Source organism: Rhincodon typus, chromosome 8 (genome assembly GCF_021869965.1).
Source record: "Rhincodon typus isolate 14 chromosome 8, sRhiTyp1.1, whole genome shotgun sequence".
In the NCBI taxonomy this organism is placed as follows: domain Eukaryota; kingdom Metazoa; phylum Chordata; class Chondrichthyes; order Orectolobiformes; family Rhincodontidae; genus Rhincodon; species Rhincodon typus.
The window spans coordinates 76,154,758-76,173,259 of record NC_063339.1 but is presented as its reverse complement, the minus strand read 5'-3'; the positions used below and the strand labels follow the sequence as shown (position 1 = coordinate 76,173,259).

General features: G+C 41.9%; 1 protein-coding gene and 1 long non-coding RNA gene across 2 annotated transcripts in view; one reads left to right on the top strand and one right to left on the bottom strand.

Moving 5' to 3' along the window:
• The window catches only part of LOC125483622, a 13,709-nt gene extending 6,982 nt beyond the window's left edge, over window positions 1-6,727 (top strand). The window contains exons 2-3 of the long non-coding RNA XR_007262558.1: window positions 4,198-4,302; window positions 6,077-6,727. This is a non-coding gene — a long non-coding RNA (uncharacterized LOC125483622). The remainder of the gene's footprint in view (window positions 1-4,197; window positions 4,303-6,076) is intronic.
• rad51 (RAD51 recombinase) overlaps window positions 1-17,270 on the bottom strand; it is a 74,913-nt gene extending 57,643 nt beyond the window's left edge. Inside the window, exons 1-2 of the mRNA XM_020526676.2 lie at window positions 16,992-17,270; window positions 4,736-4,838 (exon numbers count right to left, since the gene is read on the bottom strand). Coding sequence (XP_020382265.1) covers window positions 4,736-4,816 — 81 coding nt within the window. The 5' untranslated portion in view covers window positions 4,817-4,838; window positions 16,992-17,270. The remainder of the gene's footprint in view (window positions 1-4,735; window positions 4,839-16,991) is intronic.
• Between the last annotated feature and the right edge of the window lie 1,232 nt (window positions 17,271-18,502).

Below are 18,502 nucleotides of genomic sequence, written 5' to 3'. Positions count from 1 at the left end.
AAACAACTGCACCTCCCAGTCGCGAACCATTTCAACTCCCCCTCCCATTCCTCAGACGACATGTCCATCCTGGGCCTCCTGCAGTGCCACAACGATGCCACCCGAAGGTTGCAGGAACAGCAACTCATATTCCGCTTGGGAACCCTGCAGCCCAATGGTATCAATGTGGATTTCACAGTTTCAAAATCTCCCCTCCCCCTACCGCATCCCAAAACCAGTCCAGCTCGTCCCTGCCTCCCTATCCTGTTCTTCCTCCCACCTATCCCCTCCTCCCACCTCAAGCCGCACCTCCATCTCCTACCGACCAACCTCATCCCGCCCCCTTGACCTGTCCGTCCTCCCCGGACTGACCTATCCCCTTCCTAACTCCCTACCTACACTCACCTTTACTGGCTCCATCCCCGCCTCGTCGACCTGTTTGGATCCTCTCCACCTATCCTCTCCTCTATCCCTCTTCTATCCGCCTCCCACTCTCTCCCTGTTTATTTTAAAACCCCCTTCCCCTCCCCCTTTTCTGATGAAGGGTCTAGGCCCGAAACGTCAGCCTCTCTGCTCCTACGATGCTGCTTGGCCTGCTGTGTTCATCCAGCCCTGCACCTTGAGAATTTTTAAGTTTGCTTGGCTGAGACTGAGGACTAAAGGATGGAGGACTAAAAGCTAATTGACTACGGCACTGTTGTATGAGATGCCATTCATGTGAGAAAGGGCAAAAAGGAACAAAGTGGTAGTAGGAAACAGTATAAGGAGGTAGATTGACACTGTTGTGTGACACAAAGAGTGCAAGTCCAGACAGCTGTGTTGTCTGCCTTATGTCAGAGTTCAAGTTATTTGCTCTAGGCTGGAGAAGGAAAAGATCCACTGGTAAAATTCCACAATGGTAGCAATGACATAGGAAGAACTAAGAAACTTCTGCTGTAAATTAGGCGCTAACGTGAAAAGCAGAACCTCACTTGATAATCTCTGGATTTGTACCTCAGCCAAATGGCATAGGGAAATAAGTTTAGAGAAATTAATGCATGGCTTAAAAGCTCGTATAGGAGAACTAAGTTTTGCTAAGTGGTGAGCTTATAGAGGCTTATAAAATCATGAGGAGCATGGATAGGGTGAATAGCCAAGGTCTTTTTCTCAGGGCAGAGGAGTCCAAAACTAGACGGCATAGGTTTAAGGTGAAAGGGGAAAGATTTAAAAGGGACCCAAGGGGCAACATTTGCACAAAGAGAGTGGAGTGTCAATGGAACGAGCTGCCAGAGGAAGTGGTGAGGTGGGTATAATGACAGCATTTAAAGGGTACCTGGATGGGTACATGAATAGGAAAGGCTTAAGAGGGATTACGGGCCAAATGCTGGCAAATAAGACTAGATCAGTTTAGGATATCTGGTCAGCGTGGACGAGTCGGACCGAAGGACTGTGCTATATGGCTCTATGGCTACAATTCTTGTCCAACGGGCCCTGGCATCAGTACTTGGAAATTGAGACCTATACCATTTGGATAGTCTATACCTGAACTATGCTGAGACTGGTGTTCTAACATGCTGCATTAGTTGGCAAGGGGAAAGAACCTTAAACTAAACAAGCGGCAGCAAGGATTCCAACTTGGGTGGATGCAGCAAATCAATGGATAGAGTCGAGGCAGGAGAGCAAAGTGGTAATATGGGAAAAGAAGGTCAGAGAAGGACAGAGAAAAACTAAATACACCACCAGTAAAGACTAGAGTCAGAACCCTCGCTGATGTTTCCTTTTTTAATATATAATTTTTGGCTTGGAGCTGTGAACTGTGAAGATATCTTTGGACTGTGTGCAGCACCTTGGGCTTAATAAATGGAACAAACAAGCTGCTTGTTTGTGAGGCCAGGCCCGGAAGTTAATTGCAGATTGGTTCTTGAACAAAGGACTCTATAGAATCTTAGACTCTGGAGAAAGCAGTATGTTTAAACAGATAGATGTTTTGCCATTAATAAACTCAGTACCTGGGAATTGGTACCAGAGCCTGGGAGAGAACATGATGGTCATGACAATTTAAATCATAAACATTAGTTAGATTACTTTGCTGTTTAATTTTGCTCTGCCAGAGTTACTGTATTGTTAACAAATTATTAAATCTTTTGTTTAATCTATAAACCCGGTATCTGGAGAAGTCTAGGGTTGGTTATTCAAAAATTCTAGTTAGGAACCATTGGGGTCAATTTTGAGGGTCTTTGAAGGTTTTAACTTTACTGTGTTGGGAATAGAGGTAGGGAGGCTGAAATGATTCAGCTGTTGTCTCTATGTTGGTACAAATAGATGCAACAAAGTTCACAAGTCAACAAAATAAAGGCTCTGTACTGGAATGTGAATAGCATTCATAAAATAAACATATTGAAGGCACACACTGGAGTAAATAAGATCTGATAGCCATTACGGAAATGTGGTTGCATAATGACATGGATTGTATCCTGAATATTATGGCATATGAAACAGGCAAGAAGAACGGGAGCTAGATAATATTAGAGGGGTGGCATCAGACATGGCATTGATGCAGTAGTTAGAGATGACTCTCATTCAGAAGGTCAGACATAGATTCTATTTGGGTGCAAATGAATAATAACAGGGGAAAGTCATCACTAACAGGAGTAATCTACAAACCCCCCTAACAGTAATCACATGTAGGACAACGTATAAAAGAAGAAATGTTGGCTGCTTGTGATAAAGGAATGACAATAATCATGGGCAATAAATTGGAAAAATCAAGTTGGCAATAGTAGCCTGGCTGAGATGTTTGCAGAATGCTTTGAGATTGGTTCCAGATGGATCTATCAGACAGCAAAATAGATTACATACGGCATTGCGTAATGAGGCAAGATTAATTAATCACACAGAGTAAAGGCAACCCCCAGGCAGTAATGATCACAATATGAATGAACTTTACATCAGACTGAAAGGGAGATGTTTGGGTCTAAGACTAGCATTTTAAACTTAAATAAGGGCATGGAAGTTGAGCTAGCCGCAACGAACTGGTTACTAGGCTAGGAGATATATCAAGAGAGAAGCAGTGGCAGACATTTAAGGAAATGTTTCAGAATACTCAGAATAAGTGCATTCCGATCATGGAAAAAATTTCCCATCAGCCATGATAAACTAAAGTAGTTAAGGAAAGCGTCAAACTTTAAGGAAAAAGCATACAATTGCGCAGTGATGAGCATCAGGTCAAGTGACTGGTCACAATATAAAGAATCAAAGAGAATGATGAAATGATTATTCAAGAGAAAATGAATCAGAACATGATAGGAAGCTAGCTAAAAACAAAGACAGATAACAAGACCCTCTACAGGTAACTAAAATGGAAAAGAATAAATAATGAAAGTGGTGAACCTCTGGAGGGGAGGGGAGAGGAGGGGGAGGTAGGGGGCAGAAGACGGGGGGAGAGGGAGTTAATAGCCGATAAGCAAAGAGCAGCTGAGACAAATAAATGTTTTGCTTGTGTTCACTACAGACAATACAAAAATATCTTATTAATAGCTGTAAATTAGGAGGTGGAAAGAGAAGAGGAACATAGAAAAATTACAATGACCAGCAAGTGATAATGAGCAAACTCATGGAGCAGCGGACTGATAAAAGGTCCCAGATTCTGATAAACCTCATCCTAAGGTCTTAGAAGAGGTGGCTAATGAGATAGCAAATGGGTTGGTGTTAACTTCTAAAACTTTCTAGATTTGGGAGAGATTCCATGACATTGACAATGAGCTAATATAACCTACTTTTTAAAGACAAGGGGAAGACAGAAATCAGGAAATTAGTGGCCAGTCAACTTTACACTAACATAGGGAAGGTGCTAGAAATTGATGATCAGAGTGGTTACAGCTGGGCACTTAAAGATTTAACATAATCGGGAAGAGTCAGCATGCTTTTGTGAAAGGGAAATTGTATCACCAACTTATTGGAGATCTTTGAAGGAGTAAAATGTGTTGTGGATAAGGAGCTATTGACATAGTGTACTTGTATTTCCAGAAGACATTTGACAAGAAACCACATGAAAGGCTATTATGCAAAGTAGAAGCGCCCAGTCTAGGGCAGTACATACTCACCTGGACAGAAAATTGGCTGGCTCACGAAAACGCGGGCACAAATGGATCTTTTCTTGATTGGCAGAATGTAATGAAGGCAGCCCCACAAAGCTCTGTGTTGGGTCTCAACTTTTTACAATTTAAATCAATTACTTAGGTGAGAGAAGCATAGGACTCTTGCGGCACCTTCCTAACTCTTGATGAGAAGACCTGGGTTCAACTTCCACTTGATCCAGAAGTGTGTAATCAGCAAGCAATAGAGGTATGGCCATTGAATATCTTTAATGTGGAGGTTGATTGACTCCCTTGCCAAAGAAAAGTTTAAAATAATCAGGTGTAGATGGGAATGTGGAACTTGCTAAACAGATCAGCCATGACCTTATTGAATGACGAAACAAGCGAAGGGAACCGAATGGCCTATTTATACTTATAATTTGTACTTTCAATGTTTACTTATTTTCCTTTTGACAATACTAGCAATGATGTCAGAAGTGTCCTCATGTTTGGGCAATTCAAGGTCTCCAACTATTTTTCCAGCCCTGCACTTTTAAAAGGATGTTCCAGCTTTGTGGTTTATGTTGGCACAAGAATGTTCAATTCAGAATTGACACACATCCTAGGAACGATCTCCTAGATTGATCAAAGATTTATCTATCCAGCCACTATCAAAGATCAAGTTTTTTTGTAACACTCACCTCCAAACGAGATATAGCTTGTGGTCCAAAATTTTCCTCTTCGACTCCAGCATTCTCTTCAGTTCTCATTTGCATTGCCATTTTGGAACTTCAAGTAGAGAAACTGAAATTTAAACAAAGTTATAACTAAGAAAGTTTTATGAAGACAGCACCAACGTTTCAGCAGTTCTGCCATAATGTTGTCACAAACCATTCCTTGTACAAAACCAAATCAATTCTCAAACACAGAACAGACTGCTGCAAAAAAGGCAGGCTCAGAGATAAAAAAGCCAGTAAAATGAATTAACATTGTAGACATATCAGGCATCTTGAAAACAAATCATATTCTTTGGACTTCATTAAGAATTTGACTATATTATGAATATGACAACATAATTATGAATAGGACAATAAATATGTAAATCACTCAATATTCCTTATAAAGCTTCACTAACCAGACAGTATCAAACTTTAAATACGTGCTGTGTGCACTCCGTTAAGAGTTCTATAAATAAATTCGAGGTAAGTTTAACAGAGGTTCACAGAACACTGACTCTGCTAAAATTGAAACTTATAAGATTGTTTTGCCTGGGACTTTGACTTTAAATTTAAGGTAAAATGAGGAGTATCACGCAAATTAAGGTCTGCCTGACAGTGAGCCTGAACAATTTGATTGTTAGAGATCAAAGGAGGGCTTTAAAGAAGGAAGAAGGTACAAGGTATTTACATTTGAGACAATGGCAGCAGCCTGTGTGTTAACAGTGGAAATCGAGTCTCCAAAGTCCCAGAAACGTGTTGAGAATGTTGAGTTGTAAACAAATTGTTCACTTAGTTCAAAGGTGAGACAGAGTTAGGCTCTCCATGACAGTTAATTAGCACTTACACTTAAATACAAGGTTGATATGGGATAGAGAGTAGAGGCAGCCTTTGTAAAGATCGGGTTACAGGATCTGCTTGGATCTGCTCAGATTGAAGAGAACAGATTTACATGGAGTTCAAATGAGGCCAAAAGATGTGCTAGAAATATTCTAGCTCCGGCTAGAAGTGTGTGCAAGGAAAGAAAACCTCAAGGAAATACAGTTCCAGGTTGAGAAAGTAACAGAAATAAAACCTCGGGGATAAGAATCACTTTGGATTGATTCTGGCAAAACTGAATGCCTACATAAAGGCAGGGAAGGTTGCCTATGAAGAATGTAGTTTTTGGTTAAACTATAAATAACGAGGGAATATTCCACTATGTGGTTCAAATTACAAGCTATGAAGGTAGTGTTTTTAGTTATTTCTTTGACTGTAAACATCCTAAAATATGCTATCAATGTCATTCCTTCAGCTATTTATTGAAAATTCAAATGTCTTTTCAAGTTTTAGACTCTCCAGGGATTTCATTGAGGAACACTGGAATGGTCAAATAATTGAAAATCATGAAGAGGTTTGCATTCAAGAAGAAAGGCTCAATAGCTGGCTGAATCTTGATCATTAAGAAACTAATGGAATCATCAGAGGTAGACTAAAGAACAACAATATCTAGATATCCTACTATCAACATACATTCAACAATGAACTCATAACGTCACTTCTTTAATTTGAACTTCCAAGCCCCTTCTCAAAGATATCATCTTAAAAGTTTGAACTAATATGATTAAATTCAAAGTTTAAAATCAGGACCCCAGTTCTCGATTTACTCATGAGAACACAGAATAATTTTAATACTTTACCAAAATTTTTGACATAAAAGCTGCCCAAAACTGTTGCAACTTCTTGGGTTTTGTTTAAATAATAACATAAGGTAATGTACACAAATTTTCACAACAATTTTGTAGAACAGTCATCCATGGGTTGTGCTCACGATGGTTACAGCATTATTCAAATTCTTTCCACTACTTTTGAAAACTATATTCTTTTACATGAAAGGAGCAAACTAATTTTGGATTATGAGGTAAAATAAGATACTGTTAGTGTAGTGATTGTAGTGTGATCAGCCAGGTGGACCTCATACAACATGATTTCCCTAACTGGGCCTGTTAATCTGGTCCAATTAGGGAGCCCTGGCTGACAGATAACAAAGGTTCTATTCATTCTGAGAGCTGGCTCTGAGGAAGCTGGATCAGTTTCAAGGACTTTCCATATGTAAATAAAGGGTGACTTGGTGACAGAATATCGGCCTCTGTGGAGTTATTTCAGTGGTGATGAGAGAAAATCACAGTCCTGAAGAAATTCGCTCACAACAATCATCTTTGAGCTGTGGTATGCATTTCTGGCATCATGCCATCGTTTGGGAAACTTGACTGGTTCGATCCTTTCGTCAAAGACTGGGTCCAGTACATGGAAAGAACGCATTATTTTCTGCCAGGCAAATGATATTGGAGCAGATGAAAAGCAATGAGTAATTCTCCTGACAGCTTGTGGACTCACAGCTTTTTTTTTTGGTTATTAGAAAATGCAACAAGTGGAGCTTATGAGTTGCAGGATATTCCATTGGAAGTGGACACCCTTGCCAGTCTGACTGAGGTTGTAGAACACTATTTGAGTGAAGGCAATTGTATAGCCTCACTCAGGATATATCCTGAACAGAGACACCCTTGGTGAGCCCGCAGCGAAACCCTAAAACAAAGCCAAACCTTGGCCAAACAGTCATAATTTTCTTCAGCTGGCAAGCCATTGCAGTTGTTGCAGGTATACAGACTCGACACAACGAAAGAGTCCCACTAGATCTAAACTGAATAAGAGAACTCGTAGGTCGGTATTCAAGAGAGTGCACATCCTGGAAAGTCCACCTACATCTGGTTTAGAACAGTTAAATTGCTTAGCAACATCCAAATCAGAACCAATTAAAATAAATGTCTGGTTAAATGGCCATCCAATTCTAATGGAGGTCGACACCAACACTGCCATTTCAGTGATTGCAGAAACGATCTTTAACAAAACTCACTCCAGACTCCAACCCTTAAGTCTGCACAAGGCCTCCGCTAGACTAAGAACCTATACTGAGAAACCCTTACAGATTAAGTGTACAACTTCAGTTTGGTCTCTTCTGAGAAGCAGCTGGTTCAGTTACCACTGACTGAAGTAAAAAAGCCCGGACCCAAACTGGGGCAAAATTGATTGAGAAAGATTCAACTAGTTTGGCTCAATGCTTTTCATTAAGAAAATGGCCACGAGAGTGAAGTCCTAATGAAATTCCCAGAGGTGTTTCAGGAAGGTCTAGGAACTATCAAAGTGGCCAAGGTCACATTTCATGTTGACCAGGAAGCTATTCCACGATTCTGCAAGGCCCAGTGCCATTTGCCTTACAAGAAAAGTACAGGCAGAAATCAGAACATTGGAAAGCAAAGGAATCATCAAACTTGTAAAGTAGGCAGCACAGGCAACATCGGTTGTAAAGACCGTGTAGCCCGACAGGTCAGTTCACCTTTGTGGACATTTTAAACAAATGGCAAACCATGGTTCACAGCTGGATAAAGACCCAATCCCTTGCATATAGGATTTACACACAAAGCTGACGGGGTGGGGTGGAGCTGGCTGGACGGCACTATCCTTCCTGAAGCTGGACATGAGCCATGCGTACTTACAATTGCGGTTAGATGAGTATTCCCATTATACGATTATCCTCAATGGTTTGTACCAATATACGATACTGCTACTGGGGGTATCGTCACCCTGTGTAATTTTTCAGCGGATGATGGAGAACATTTTACAAGGTCTACCCCACGTCACCATTTATCTAGATGATGTGCTAATAACAGGGATGACCAAATGGAGCACTTGGAGAACCTGGACGTTTCTCCCAGGCAGGCGTATGTCTTAAAAGGGTAAAAATGTGTATTCCATGCACCCTAAGTGATGTGCTTGGGCTACCGAGTCAACAAGACCAGGTTACCCCCATTGGAAGATAAAGTGAGGCCTCAGCTTCCACAGCTGCCCCAGAGTTTACGTCTTTCCTTGGGCTGATGAGTTATTACAGAAAGTTCATACATAACCTGGCCTCCATCCTGGCAACTTTGCATCAACTCTTTCAAAACAAAAGGGCCAACCTTGGAAATGGTCACGTAGCCAAGCCATAACATTCACGGGAGTGAAGAAACAGTCTGCACCTTCACTAGACACCAAACTGTCCCAGTTCCTATTTAATTATAGGACCACCCCTAATATAACTGCAAGGTTAGCGCCAGCAGAGTTGCTATTGGAGAGAAGACTCTGCATCAGGTTAAATCTGATCTTCCTGGACCAGGTGGGGAGGGGTTTGGCATAGGAACCACTGGAATGGCTCTGCATGGGTAAGAGGCATGGTTGATGTGAGGTCAGATCCAGTGACATATAAAGTTCAGGTAGATGCGGACCATATGAAAGCTGCAAACTTGAAAACAGTGCAGAGCAAAATGTGCTTGCCACCTCAATTGCTTTTCCAACCGTTCCAGAATCCATGGGTTCTCCCTTTCCATCGAGTATTGAAGATACCTCAGAATCTGAAATGGGCACGGCAGATGTTGCCAGCTCGATGCCTTTGCCATCTGAAGAGACCTATTATCGATCTTAGGTGGAATTAAAGTTCCAATGATATCATTCAAAATACACAAGAGTGCCCTTATCCTCGAAACTCTAAGATCTGGAAATCCCTTGAAACCTCTTCATCTATGTCTTCTGAAAAACCTACCTCTTTGACCAAGCTTTTGCCAATCACTGATGTGCCTGGGTGCCATATTTTGCTTTAATACTATACTTACCTTATAACAAACGTATTATGTAACCAAGTTATTGTTGTAAACAATATTCTTAAAATAAATTTAGTATTCTAATTCATTGTTGGCTCTGGGATCACGCTGTACACAAATTGACTACAATAACACAAAGTTTCAGAAAGGACTTCAATGGGTATGAATGCAATAACATCCTGAGGATGTGAAAGGTGCTATATAACTACACATTTCTTCTCCTTCAATGGCACAAATAAATTATATGGAATGCTTTAAAATAGGGGTGTCAAACATTTGGCCTGTCGAAGAGTTCATAGGGCCCAAACATGTTATGTAAAGTATCTCACATACTCCTTTTTTACAGCTTAGGATACTAATTTGCATCACAGGAGCACTCCCTACCATTAGCTATAGGTTTCCTCACATTCAGGAGGAAAACAGGAACAATTTTTAAAACAACATCTTTCACTGGGTAAGCAGTGGTTAAGGCTGCAATTTGTGAACTATGGGGAGGTTCAGTGAAATAGTAACAGAGACAATGAAGGGGTTGAGAGTCTGCAATTGTAAGGAAGATGAGGGTGCTTTGGAACTGAGAACAGCACATGTTCCCAAGTCACTTCTTCAGCTGCTATCAACAATATCTTGCAATATATATATATAGCATCGCTGACAAAGCAAAGAAAATCCCAAAGTTCTCAACAAAAGCGTAATCAATAAAGACAGCCACAAAAGGATAGGTGATGACACTCATCTTAAAAGTGGATAGGGAGGCAAACTAGTTTCACAAGGAAAGCTCCAGAGCTTTGGGTCAGGCAAGTGAAGACACTTCAAGTCACCAATTAGGAAATATTTAAAACCAGGAATGCACAAGAGACCAGAAGTGAAGAGGAGGAGAATGTGCAAAAACTCAACAGGATGGAGGTGGTTAGAGAGATAGGAAGAGTCAAAGCTGTGGAGAGATTCAAAAACAAATATGAAATTTAAAGTGTGATATTGTCAGATGAGAAGTCAGGAAGGCTGAGTACAGGATGGATCGTCTGAGTTAAGGTACAGATACTTGAGATTTGGATTGTAGTGTGGGAGGTCAGCTATACTTAAGTCAGGAAAGGTGAAATTGAAGGAATTAGCAACAGATGAAGAAAGGTACAAAGTTCGGTACAGCACAGGAACAGGCCCTTAAGCCTTGCAAGACTGAGCTGACATATGACGCTTTTCTAAACTAAAAATCATGTGCCTCTATGTGGGCCGTATCCCTCTATTCCCTGACTATTCATGTATCAGTCAAAATGCCTCAAACATTGCTATTGTATCTGCTTCTACCACTTCCTCCGGTAAAATATTCCAAGCACTTACCAGCCTTTATGTTAAAAAAATTTCCCTCTCATATTTCCTTTAAACTTTCCCCTTTTTACCTTAAATCTATGTGTCCCAGGCAGAAGTCACACGACACCAGGTTATAATCCAACAGCTTTATTTCAAATCTCCAGTTTTTGGAGTGCTGCTCCTTTGTCAGATGAAGGCTGACTTCACCAGATGAAAGTGCAGCGCTCCAAAAGCTTGTGATTTCAAATAACCTGTTGGACTACCTGGTGTCGTGTGACTTCTGACTTTGTCCACCCCAGTCCAAGACCGGCACCTCCACATCTATGTCTCCTAATAACTGACAATTCTATCCTGAGAAAGACTCCGACTATCCATCCTTTTCAATTCTGTAAACTTCAATCAGGGCACTCCTCAGTCTCCGAAGTTGAAGAGAAAACAAACCAAATTCATCCAATCTGCTCCTATGATGCTGCTTGGCCTGCTGTGTTCATCCAGCCCTGCACCTTGTTGTCTCCTGACAGCCAATACCTCCAAACCAGACAATATCCTGATAAACCATTTCTGTTCTCTCTCCAAAGCCTCCACATCCTTCTGGTAACGTGATGAGCAGAACTGTACACAATATTCCTAATGTGGCCTAACTAAAGTTCTATACAGCTGTAACATGATTTGCCCTGGCCGATGAAGGCAAGCACACCATATGCCTTCTTGACCACCTCATCCACTTGTGTTACCACAATTGTAGACGTGTATGCCTAGATCCTTTTGTATGTTAATGTTTCTAAGGTTCCACAATATGCTATGTACTTCTCACCGTCATTAGACCTTTCAAAACACCTCATGTTTGTCTGGATTAAATTCTATGTGTCATTTCTCCGTCCAAGGCTCCAGTCTGTGCCGTGTTGTATCCTCTGACAATCCTCCTCACTATCTATAGCTCCACCAATCTTTGTGTCATCTGCCAGCTTACTAATCAGATCACCAGGTTCTCTAACAGGGGTCCCAGCACTGATCCCTGCAGAACACTACTGAACCCAGATCTCCAGTCAGAGAAATACTGTTCCACCATTCATCGCCCTGCTCTCAATCATCTTTGTCACTTCCTCAAATCTCAATCAATCAGGTAGAACTGAAGTTTAATCATGCTGGTAAGTAGAACTAAACAGTCTTGGTTGTGGATATGATATGTGATAAGTAGCTCACTTTGGAGTGAAATACGGTACTAGGATTGTCAAATCCAACCAAGTACATATGAAAGTACAAAATAGATGCAGAAATAGATGCTTCACCGTCCAGAATGATCATGGCTGATCTGTCAATATTTCTAACTCCACATTTGCATATAACCCCAATTACAATTGAAGGATATGTCTAACAAGAATCAAAATATTTTAAGCAGAGGCATATAATGACCCCACCTCTACCACTTTCTTGGATAGTGTTCCACCGCTGTACAACCTTCAAAGAAAAAAATTCTCCTCACCTCTGGCCTAAAAGGGCAATCCTTTGATACCAAAGAACACTTGAAAATCTGCCAGTTTAGTCACCATAAAACTGGGAAAACACAGAGTTTGCTCTGCACTTACTCCAAAAGATAGGTGCTTGGTGCATATTCCTTCCATGTCCCTTGATTGGCCAAGTGGTTTAAGTCAGCAGACAATATTACAGCTGAAGAGTACTACTAGGAAATTCACTTTTAAAATAACACCTAAATAAATTAAGTTAAATCGAATAAAGATGGCTGGGCAGGCAACGTGGTGCAGCTATAGTGAGAGCGCTACTGCTCATCGGCGCAATCCACAGTGACCACATCTGCAACAAGCATTGGCTGCTCAACAGGGACTCGGACTCAGAGTTGATGAACTGGAGTCCAAGCTGCAGACACTGTGATGTGCAAGGGTCAGGGAGTGTTATCTGGACCCTGTTTCAGCAGACAATCACCCCCCCTTAGATTAATTACATCAAATTTGGTATGTAGTCAGGGACAGAGGGTTAGACTGCAACTGAGGCAGGGATCCAGAATTTAACTTTGGAAGAGACTCAGTCAGCCTCCTTGTCCAATAGGTACAAGGTTCTTACACCCTAGACAAGGACACAGACTGCAGGGAGAATAAGCGAAATGGCTAAACAATCCTGGTACACAGACCCATTCAAGAGGGAAGAGAAGAAAATCTAATAGTAATAAAGGATAGCATAGTTGGGACAGGAGTTACTGCTCTCTGCAGCAAAGACAAAGTCCTGAAGGCCGTGTTGCCTACCTGGTGCCTAGGTTAAGCACATCCCTTTGGGAGAGGAACTTGGACTGGGACGATAAAGAATCCAAGTTGTGGCCCATGTAGGTGGCAAGAACATAAGTAGAAGTGGGAAAGAGGCACGACTGAGGGGTCACAAGCAGCTTGGGCTAAATTAAAAAAGCAAAACTACAAAGATAATAATCTCAGGATGATTACAAGAGCAACGTGCAAATTTGCACAGGGTAAATAAATTGAGGTAAATGCATGGCTCAAAGATTGGTATGAGAGAAATGTGTTCCAATTCAGGGGCACTGACACTAGTATTGGGGAAAGAGAGCTGTTCCGTTCAGACAGACGTCATTGGAAACGTGCTCAGACAAGTGTCCTGGCAAATCGTGTAATCAGGGTGGTAGAAAAGGCTTTAGACTAATTAGTGGGGTGGGTGGGAGGATTCAACTGAAAATCTAAAAATAAACAAGAGATCATTGCTGACTGACTCCTCATATTCACCTTCCTGTCCTTATCCCATAACCCTCAATTCCATTACAGATCATGAAACAATCTATCTCAGCCTTAAATATAAAAAAGGACTCTGCTCTCACAACTCTCTATGGCAAGAAATTCCAAAGATTCATAATCCTCTGGAAGAAGAAATTCCTCCCCATCTCAGTTTCAAATTGGGGCCCCTTCATTCGGAGACTATGCTTTCTGGTCTTAGACTCTCCCGTGTGGGGAAACATCCTGTCAGCAAATACCCTGTTAAGCCCCTTAAGAATCCTATATGTTTCAAACAGATCACCTTTCATTCTTCTAGACTCCAGTGAGTAGAGTCCCAAACTGTTTAGCCTTTGCTCATAAAACAATCCCTCCATACTGGGGATTATCCACTTTCAGGGAACATTGCTTGAACTGCCTCCAATGAAATAATATTTTTCGTCGGATTAGGGGACCAAAATTGCACACAGTTGACAGATGTGGTCTCACTAGCACATTAGACAGTTTCAGTAGACTTCCCTACTCTTATACTCCAAACTCCTTTACATAAGGGCCATCATTCTATTAGCCTTCCCAATTACCTACTCCAGCTGTGTGTTTGGTCCCAGGTACCTCAAGTCCCTTTGTGCTACATCCTTCTATAGTTTTTCTCCATTTAAATGATATTTTACTCTTTTGTTCTCCATTCCAAAATAAGCAACTTCAAATTTTCCCACATTATACTCCATTTGCCAACTTTTTGCTCACTTATTTAAACTATCACTAGTTCTCTGTAAACTGTATGCATCCTCCTCGCAACTTGTCTTTCCACTGATTTTTGTATCATCTGCAAATCTGGCTACAATCCAGTACATTCACTCCTTCCTCCAAGTCCTTCAGATATATTGTGAACAACTGCAATCCCAGCACTGATCCTGTGGAACTCCACTGGTCACAGGTTGCCAAACTCAAAATAACCCCTATTCCCATTTGCTATTGCCTGACTCTTAGCCTATCCATGTCAATATACTTCCTTAAACACCATGGGTTTTAATCGGCTGGCTCACCCTTTGGTGAGGTGCCTTGTCAACCACCTTCTGGAAGCCCTAATACAACACATCTACTGGTTCACTCTATCCACTCTGGGTGAGACTTCCTCAAAACACTCCAATAAATTACTCAGACACGATTTCCCTTCCACAAAAAGTCATGCTGACTCTGCTTGATTAGATTATGATTTTCCAAATGTGCTGCTGTTGCTTCCATAGTAATTGATTTCAACAGCAGATGTCAGGCTAATCAGCCTAAAGATACCTGCTTTTTGCAGCCCCCTTTTTTTTTGAATAGTCATGTCACATTGGCAGTTTTCCATTCCTCCAGTACTTCTCCTGAATCCAAGGATTTTTGGAAAATTACAACCAATACATTCAGCATCTCTGTAGTTACTACTTTGAGGATCCTTAGCCTCATTAGTTTGCTAATACTACTTCTCTAGTGATGGCGATGGTACTTAATTCCTTCCCTGTATTCTTCTGAATTTATGGGATGCTTGAAGTACATTCCACTATAAAGACTAATGCAAAATATTTCACTGTTGTCATTTCTTTGTTCCCTAGAGTATTGTGTACAGTTCTAGAATTGACATTATAGAAGGGATGTAAATGCACTGGAGAGGGTTCAGAGTTGATTTACCAGGATGTTGCCTGGGCTGGAGAATTCTAATTATGAAAAGAGATCAGATAAAATGGGTAAAAACTGAAAGAACTACAGATACTGTACATAAGAAACAAAAACAGAAATTACTGGAAAACCTCAGCAGGTCTGGCAACATCTGTGAAGAGAAATCAGAGTTAACGTTTCAGGTTGAGTGACCCTTCCTCAGAACTGTTCTGTGGTTTCTATTTTTGTTTTGGATAAACTGGAGTTGTTTTCCTTAGAGCAGAGGAGACTGAGGAGAGAGACATAATTCAGATATATAAAATTATGAGGGTCTCCTCATAACACAGCAGGTCTCCTCTGCTCTAAGGAAAACAACTCCAGTTTATCCAAAACAAAAACAGAAACCACAGAACAGTTCTGAGGAAGGGTCACTCAACCTGAAACGTTAACTCTGATTTCTCTTCACAGATGTTGCCAGACCTGCTGAGGTTTTCCAGTAATTTCTGTTTTTGTTTCTTATGTACAGTATCTGTAGTTCTTTCAGTTTTTACCCATTTTATCTGATCTCTTTTCATAATTAGAATTCTCCAGCCCAGGCAACATCCTGGTAAATCAACTCTGAACCCTCTCCAGTGCATTTACATCCCTTCTATAATGTCAATTCTAGAACTGTACACAATACTCTAGCGGTTACAGGGAACAAAGAAATGACAACAGTGAAATATTTTGCATTAGTCTTTATAGTGGAATGTACTTCAAGCATCCCATAAATTCAGAAGAATACAGGGAAGGAATTAAGTACAATCGCCATCACTAGAGAAGTAGTATTAGCAAACTAATGAGGCTAAGGATCCTCAAAGTAGTAACTACAGAGATGCTGAATGTATTGGTTGTAATTTTCCAAAAATCCTTGGATTCAGGAGAAGTACTGGAGGAATGGAAAACTGCCAATGTGACATGACTATTCAAAAAAAAAAGGGGGCTGCAAAAAGCAGGTATCTTTAGGCTGATTAGCCTGACATCTGCTGTTGAAATCAATTACTATGGAAGCAACAGCAGCACATTTGGAAAATCATAATCTAATCAAGCAGAGTCAGCATGACTTTTTGTGGAAGGGAAATCGTGTCTGAGTAATTTATTGAAGTGTTTTGAGGAAGTCTCACCCAGAGTGGATAGAGTGAACCAGTAGATGTGTTGTATTAGGGCTTCCAGAAGATGGTTGACAAGGCACCTCACCAAAGGGTGAGCCAGCCGATTAAAACCCATGGTGTTTAAGGAAGTATATTGACATGGATAGGCTAAGAGTCTATATGCAAATAGGAATAGGGGTTATTTTGAGTTTGGCAACCTGTGACCAGTGGAGTTCCACAGGATCAGTGCTGGGATTGCAGTTGTTCACAATATATCTGAAGGACTTGGAGGAAGGAGTGAATGTACTGGATGTACCCTTCTGAAGAAGGGTCTAGGCCTGAAACATCAGCCTTCCTGCTCCTCTGATGCTGCTTGGCCTGCTGTGTTCATCCAGCTCTACACCTTGTTATCTCAGATTCTCCAGTATCTGCAGTTCCTATTATCTCTGAAACAAGCTAGCATCTAAGTTTAGTTAGTAATAAGGAAGAAGGCACAGCCGTTCCACTACAGCAGGCATTACAATCTAGCCAGCTTTCGAACTCAAGACCTTGCTGATGGAATGAAGGCCTCTGGGTCAACCCTGTCCCTTGTCCAGATCCTCTCGCACCAGCTTGTTGCCGTTAACAACGGCAGCCGGACGGTGGACCTAGGAGAGCAACTGGGCTGGGGGGGGGGGGTAAGGGAAGTGACAACAGGCTTGCCCGGGCTTATACCCGCCGTCGGAGACCGCGCTCCCGCCTCTCTTAAGGAATTCGCTGCTTTTACCTGAGAGGCAGTAGCGGTAGCGGCTGTCCGTTAAAGCGAGCCGCGTCCCCTCGCGCCCCTTCAAGGCTCGCTCTCTCTCTCCACTCCACTCCACTCCACTCAGCTCAGCTCTTCCGAAACGCGCGCCACTTCTCAGTGACGCAGCCACGCAAGCCGCAAACGTTCGCGGGCGAAAGTGCAGCGTGCGCGTCTATTGTCGCTGTCTGAAAGAGAGCGCGCCTCGCCCGCGGACACCGGCCATTTACTCCTCGTCCCTCTCGGCGGCCATTTTGGGCGAAGCCGTTGGCCGTGAAGAGCTACCGAGATGAATGGATGAGATGGTCTGCTTTGGTGATGTTGATTGAATTAGACTGCCAGACCGTATCTAATCTGCTTTTGGTGATGTGGATAGAATAGACCATATAATCCGTTTATGTGATGATGGTGCCACCCTTGGCGTGCCAAGACGTTGACCTTCCAACCGCACATTTGTGCCATCTGTGAGACCGATTTTTCTTTGTTATCCAGTTAGAATAGTCAAGCTTTTTTTTAAACCAGCGCTGATGCAGTGGACCTTTTTCTGTGCTGTAGACTGTGCCCTTGTGACTCTGAGGAAGAGTCACTGGACCCAAAACGTTAACTGATATCTCTCCACAGATGCTGCCAGACCTGCTGAGCTTTTCCAGTAATTTCTGTTTTCATTTCTTATGACTCAGACCTCGTTAATATCATTCGAGGATATTCTTGGGAGAACGTCCAGTGAAGTTATTTGGGTAGAACTGAGAAATAAGAAAGGGATAATTATCTTATTAGGTACTGTAGCCACCACCCCCCCAGTAGTTAGTGGGAAATTGAGATGCAAATCTGTAAGGAGGTCCCAGATATCTGTAAGAATGATAGGGTTGTAATGGTAGGGGATTTTAACTTTCCAAATATATACTGGGACTACCATTGTGTTAAGGACTTGGATGGAGAGGAATTTAAGTGTATACAAGAAAATTTTCTTCTTGGGTATGCGGATGTACCTTCTAGAGAAGGAGCAAAACTTGACCTTCTCTTCAGAGAGTTCTGAGAATTTCTTATATCCATGAGTAGCAGTAAACCTATTCAGAGGATTGTTCTTCCTCTTGCCATGTGAAGATGAATGTTTTGAATCCTTAGATTGATGCAGAGTGACTCTCAAGAAACTGTCTCTCCCAGCCCCCTCCATCTCCCCCTCCACCCCGGCCATCGGGCTATAGGCTCTGGAGGCAGAATATGAGGTCGTGTTCCTCCAGTTTGTGTGTGGCATCATTGTGGCACTGGAGGAGGCCCAGGATGAACATGTTAGCAAGGTAGTGGGAGTGGGTGGGGGAGTTAAAATAGTACCTGTAAGGTGTTGTTGATTACAGTGAATAGAGTGCAGATGTTCCATGAATCGGCCATCCGCTTAACGGAACTTGTGCTTACCCTCATCAACTTTTCCTTTAAATCCTCCCACTTCCTACAAAGTAAAAGGGTGGCTATGGGCACCCATATGGGTCCGAGCTATG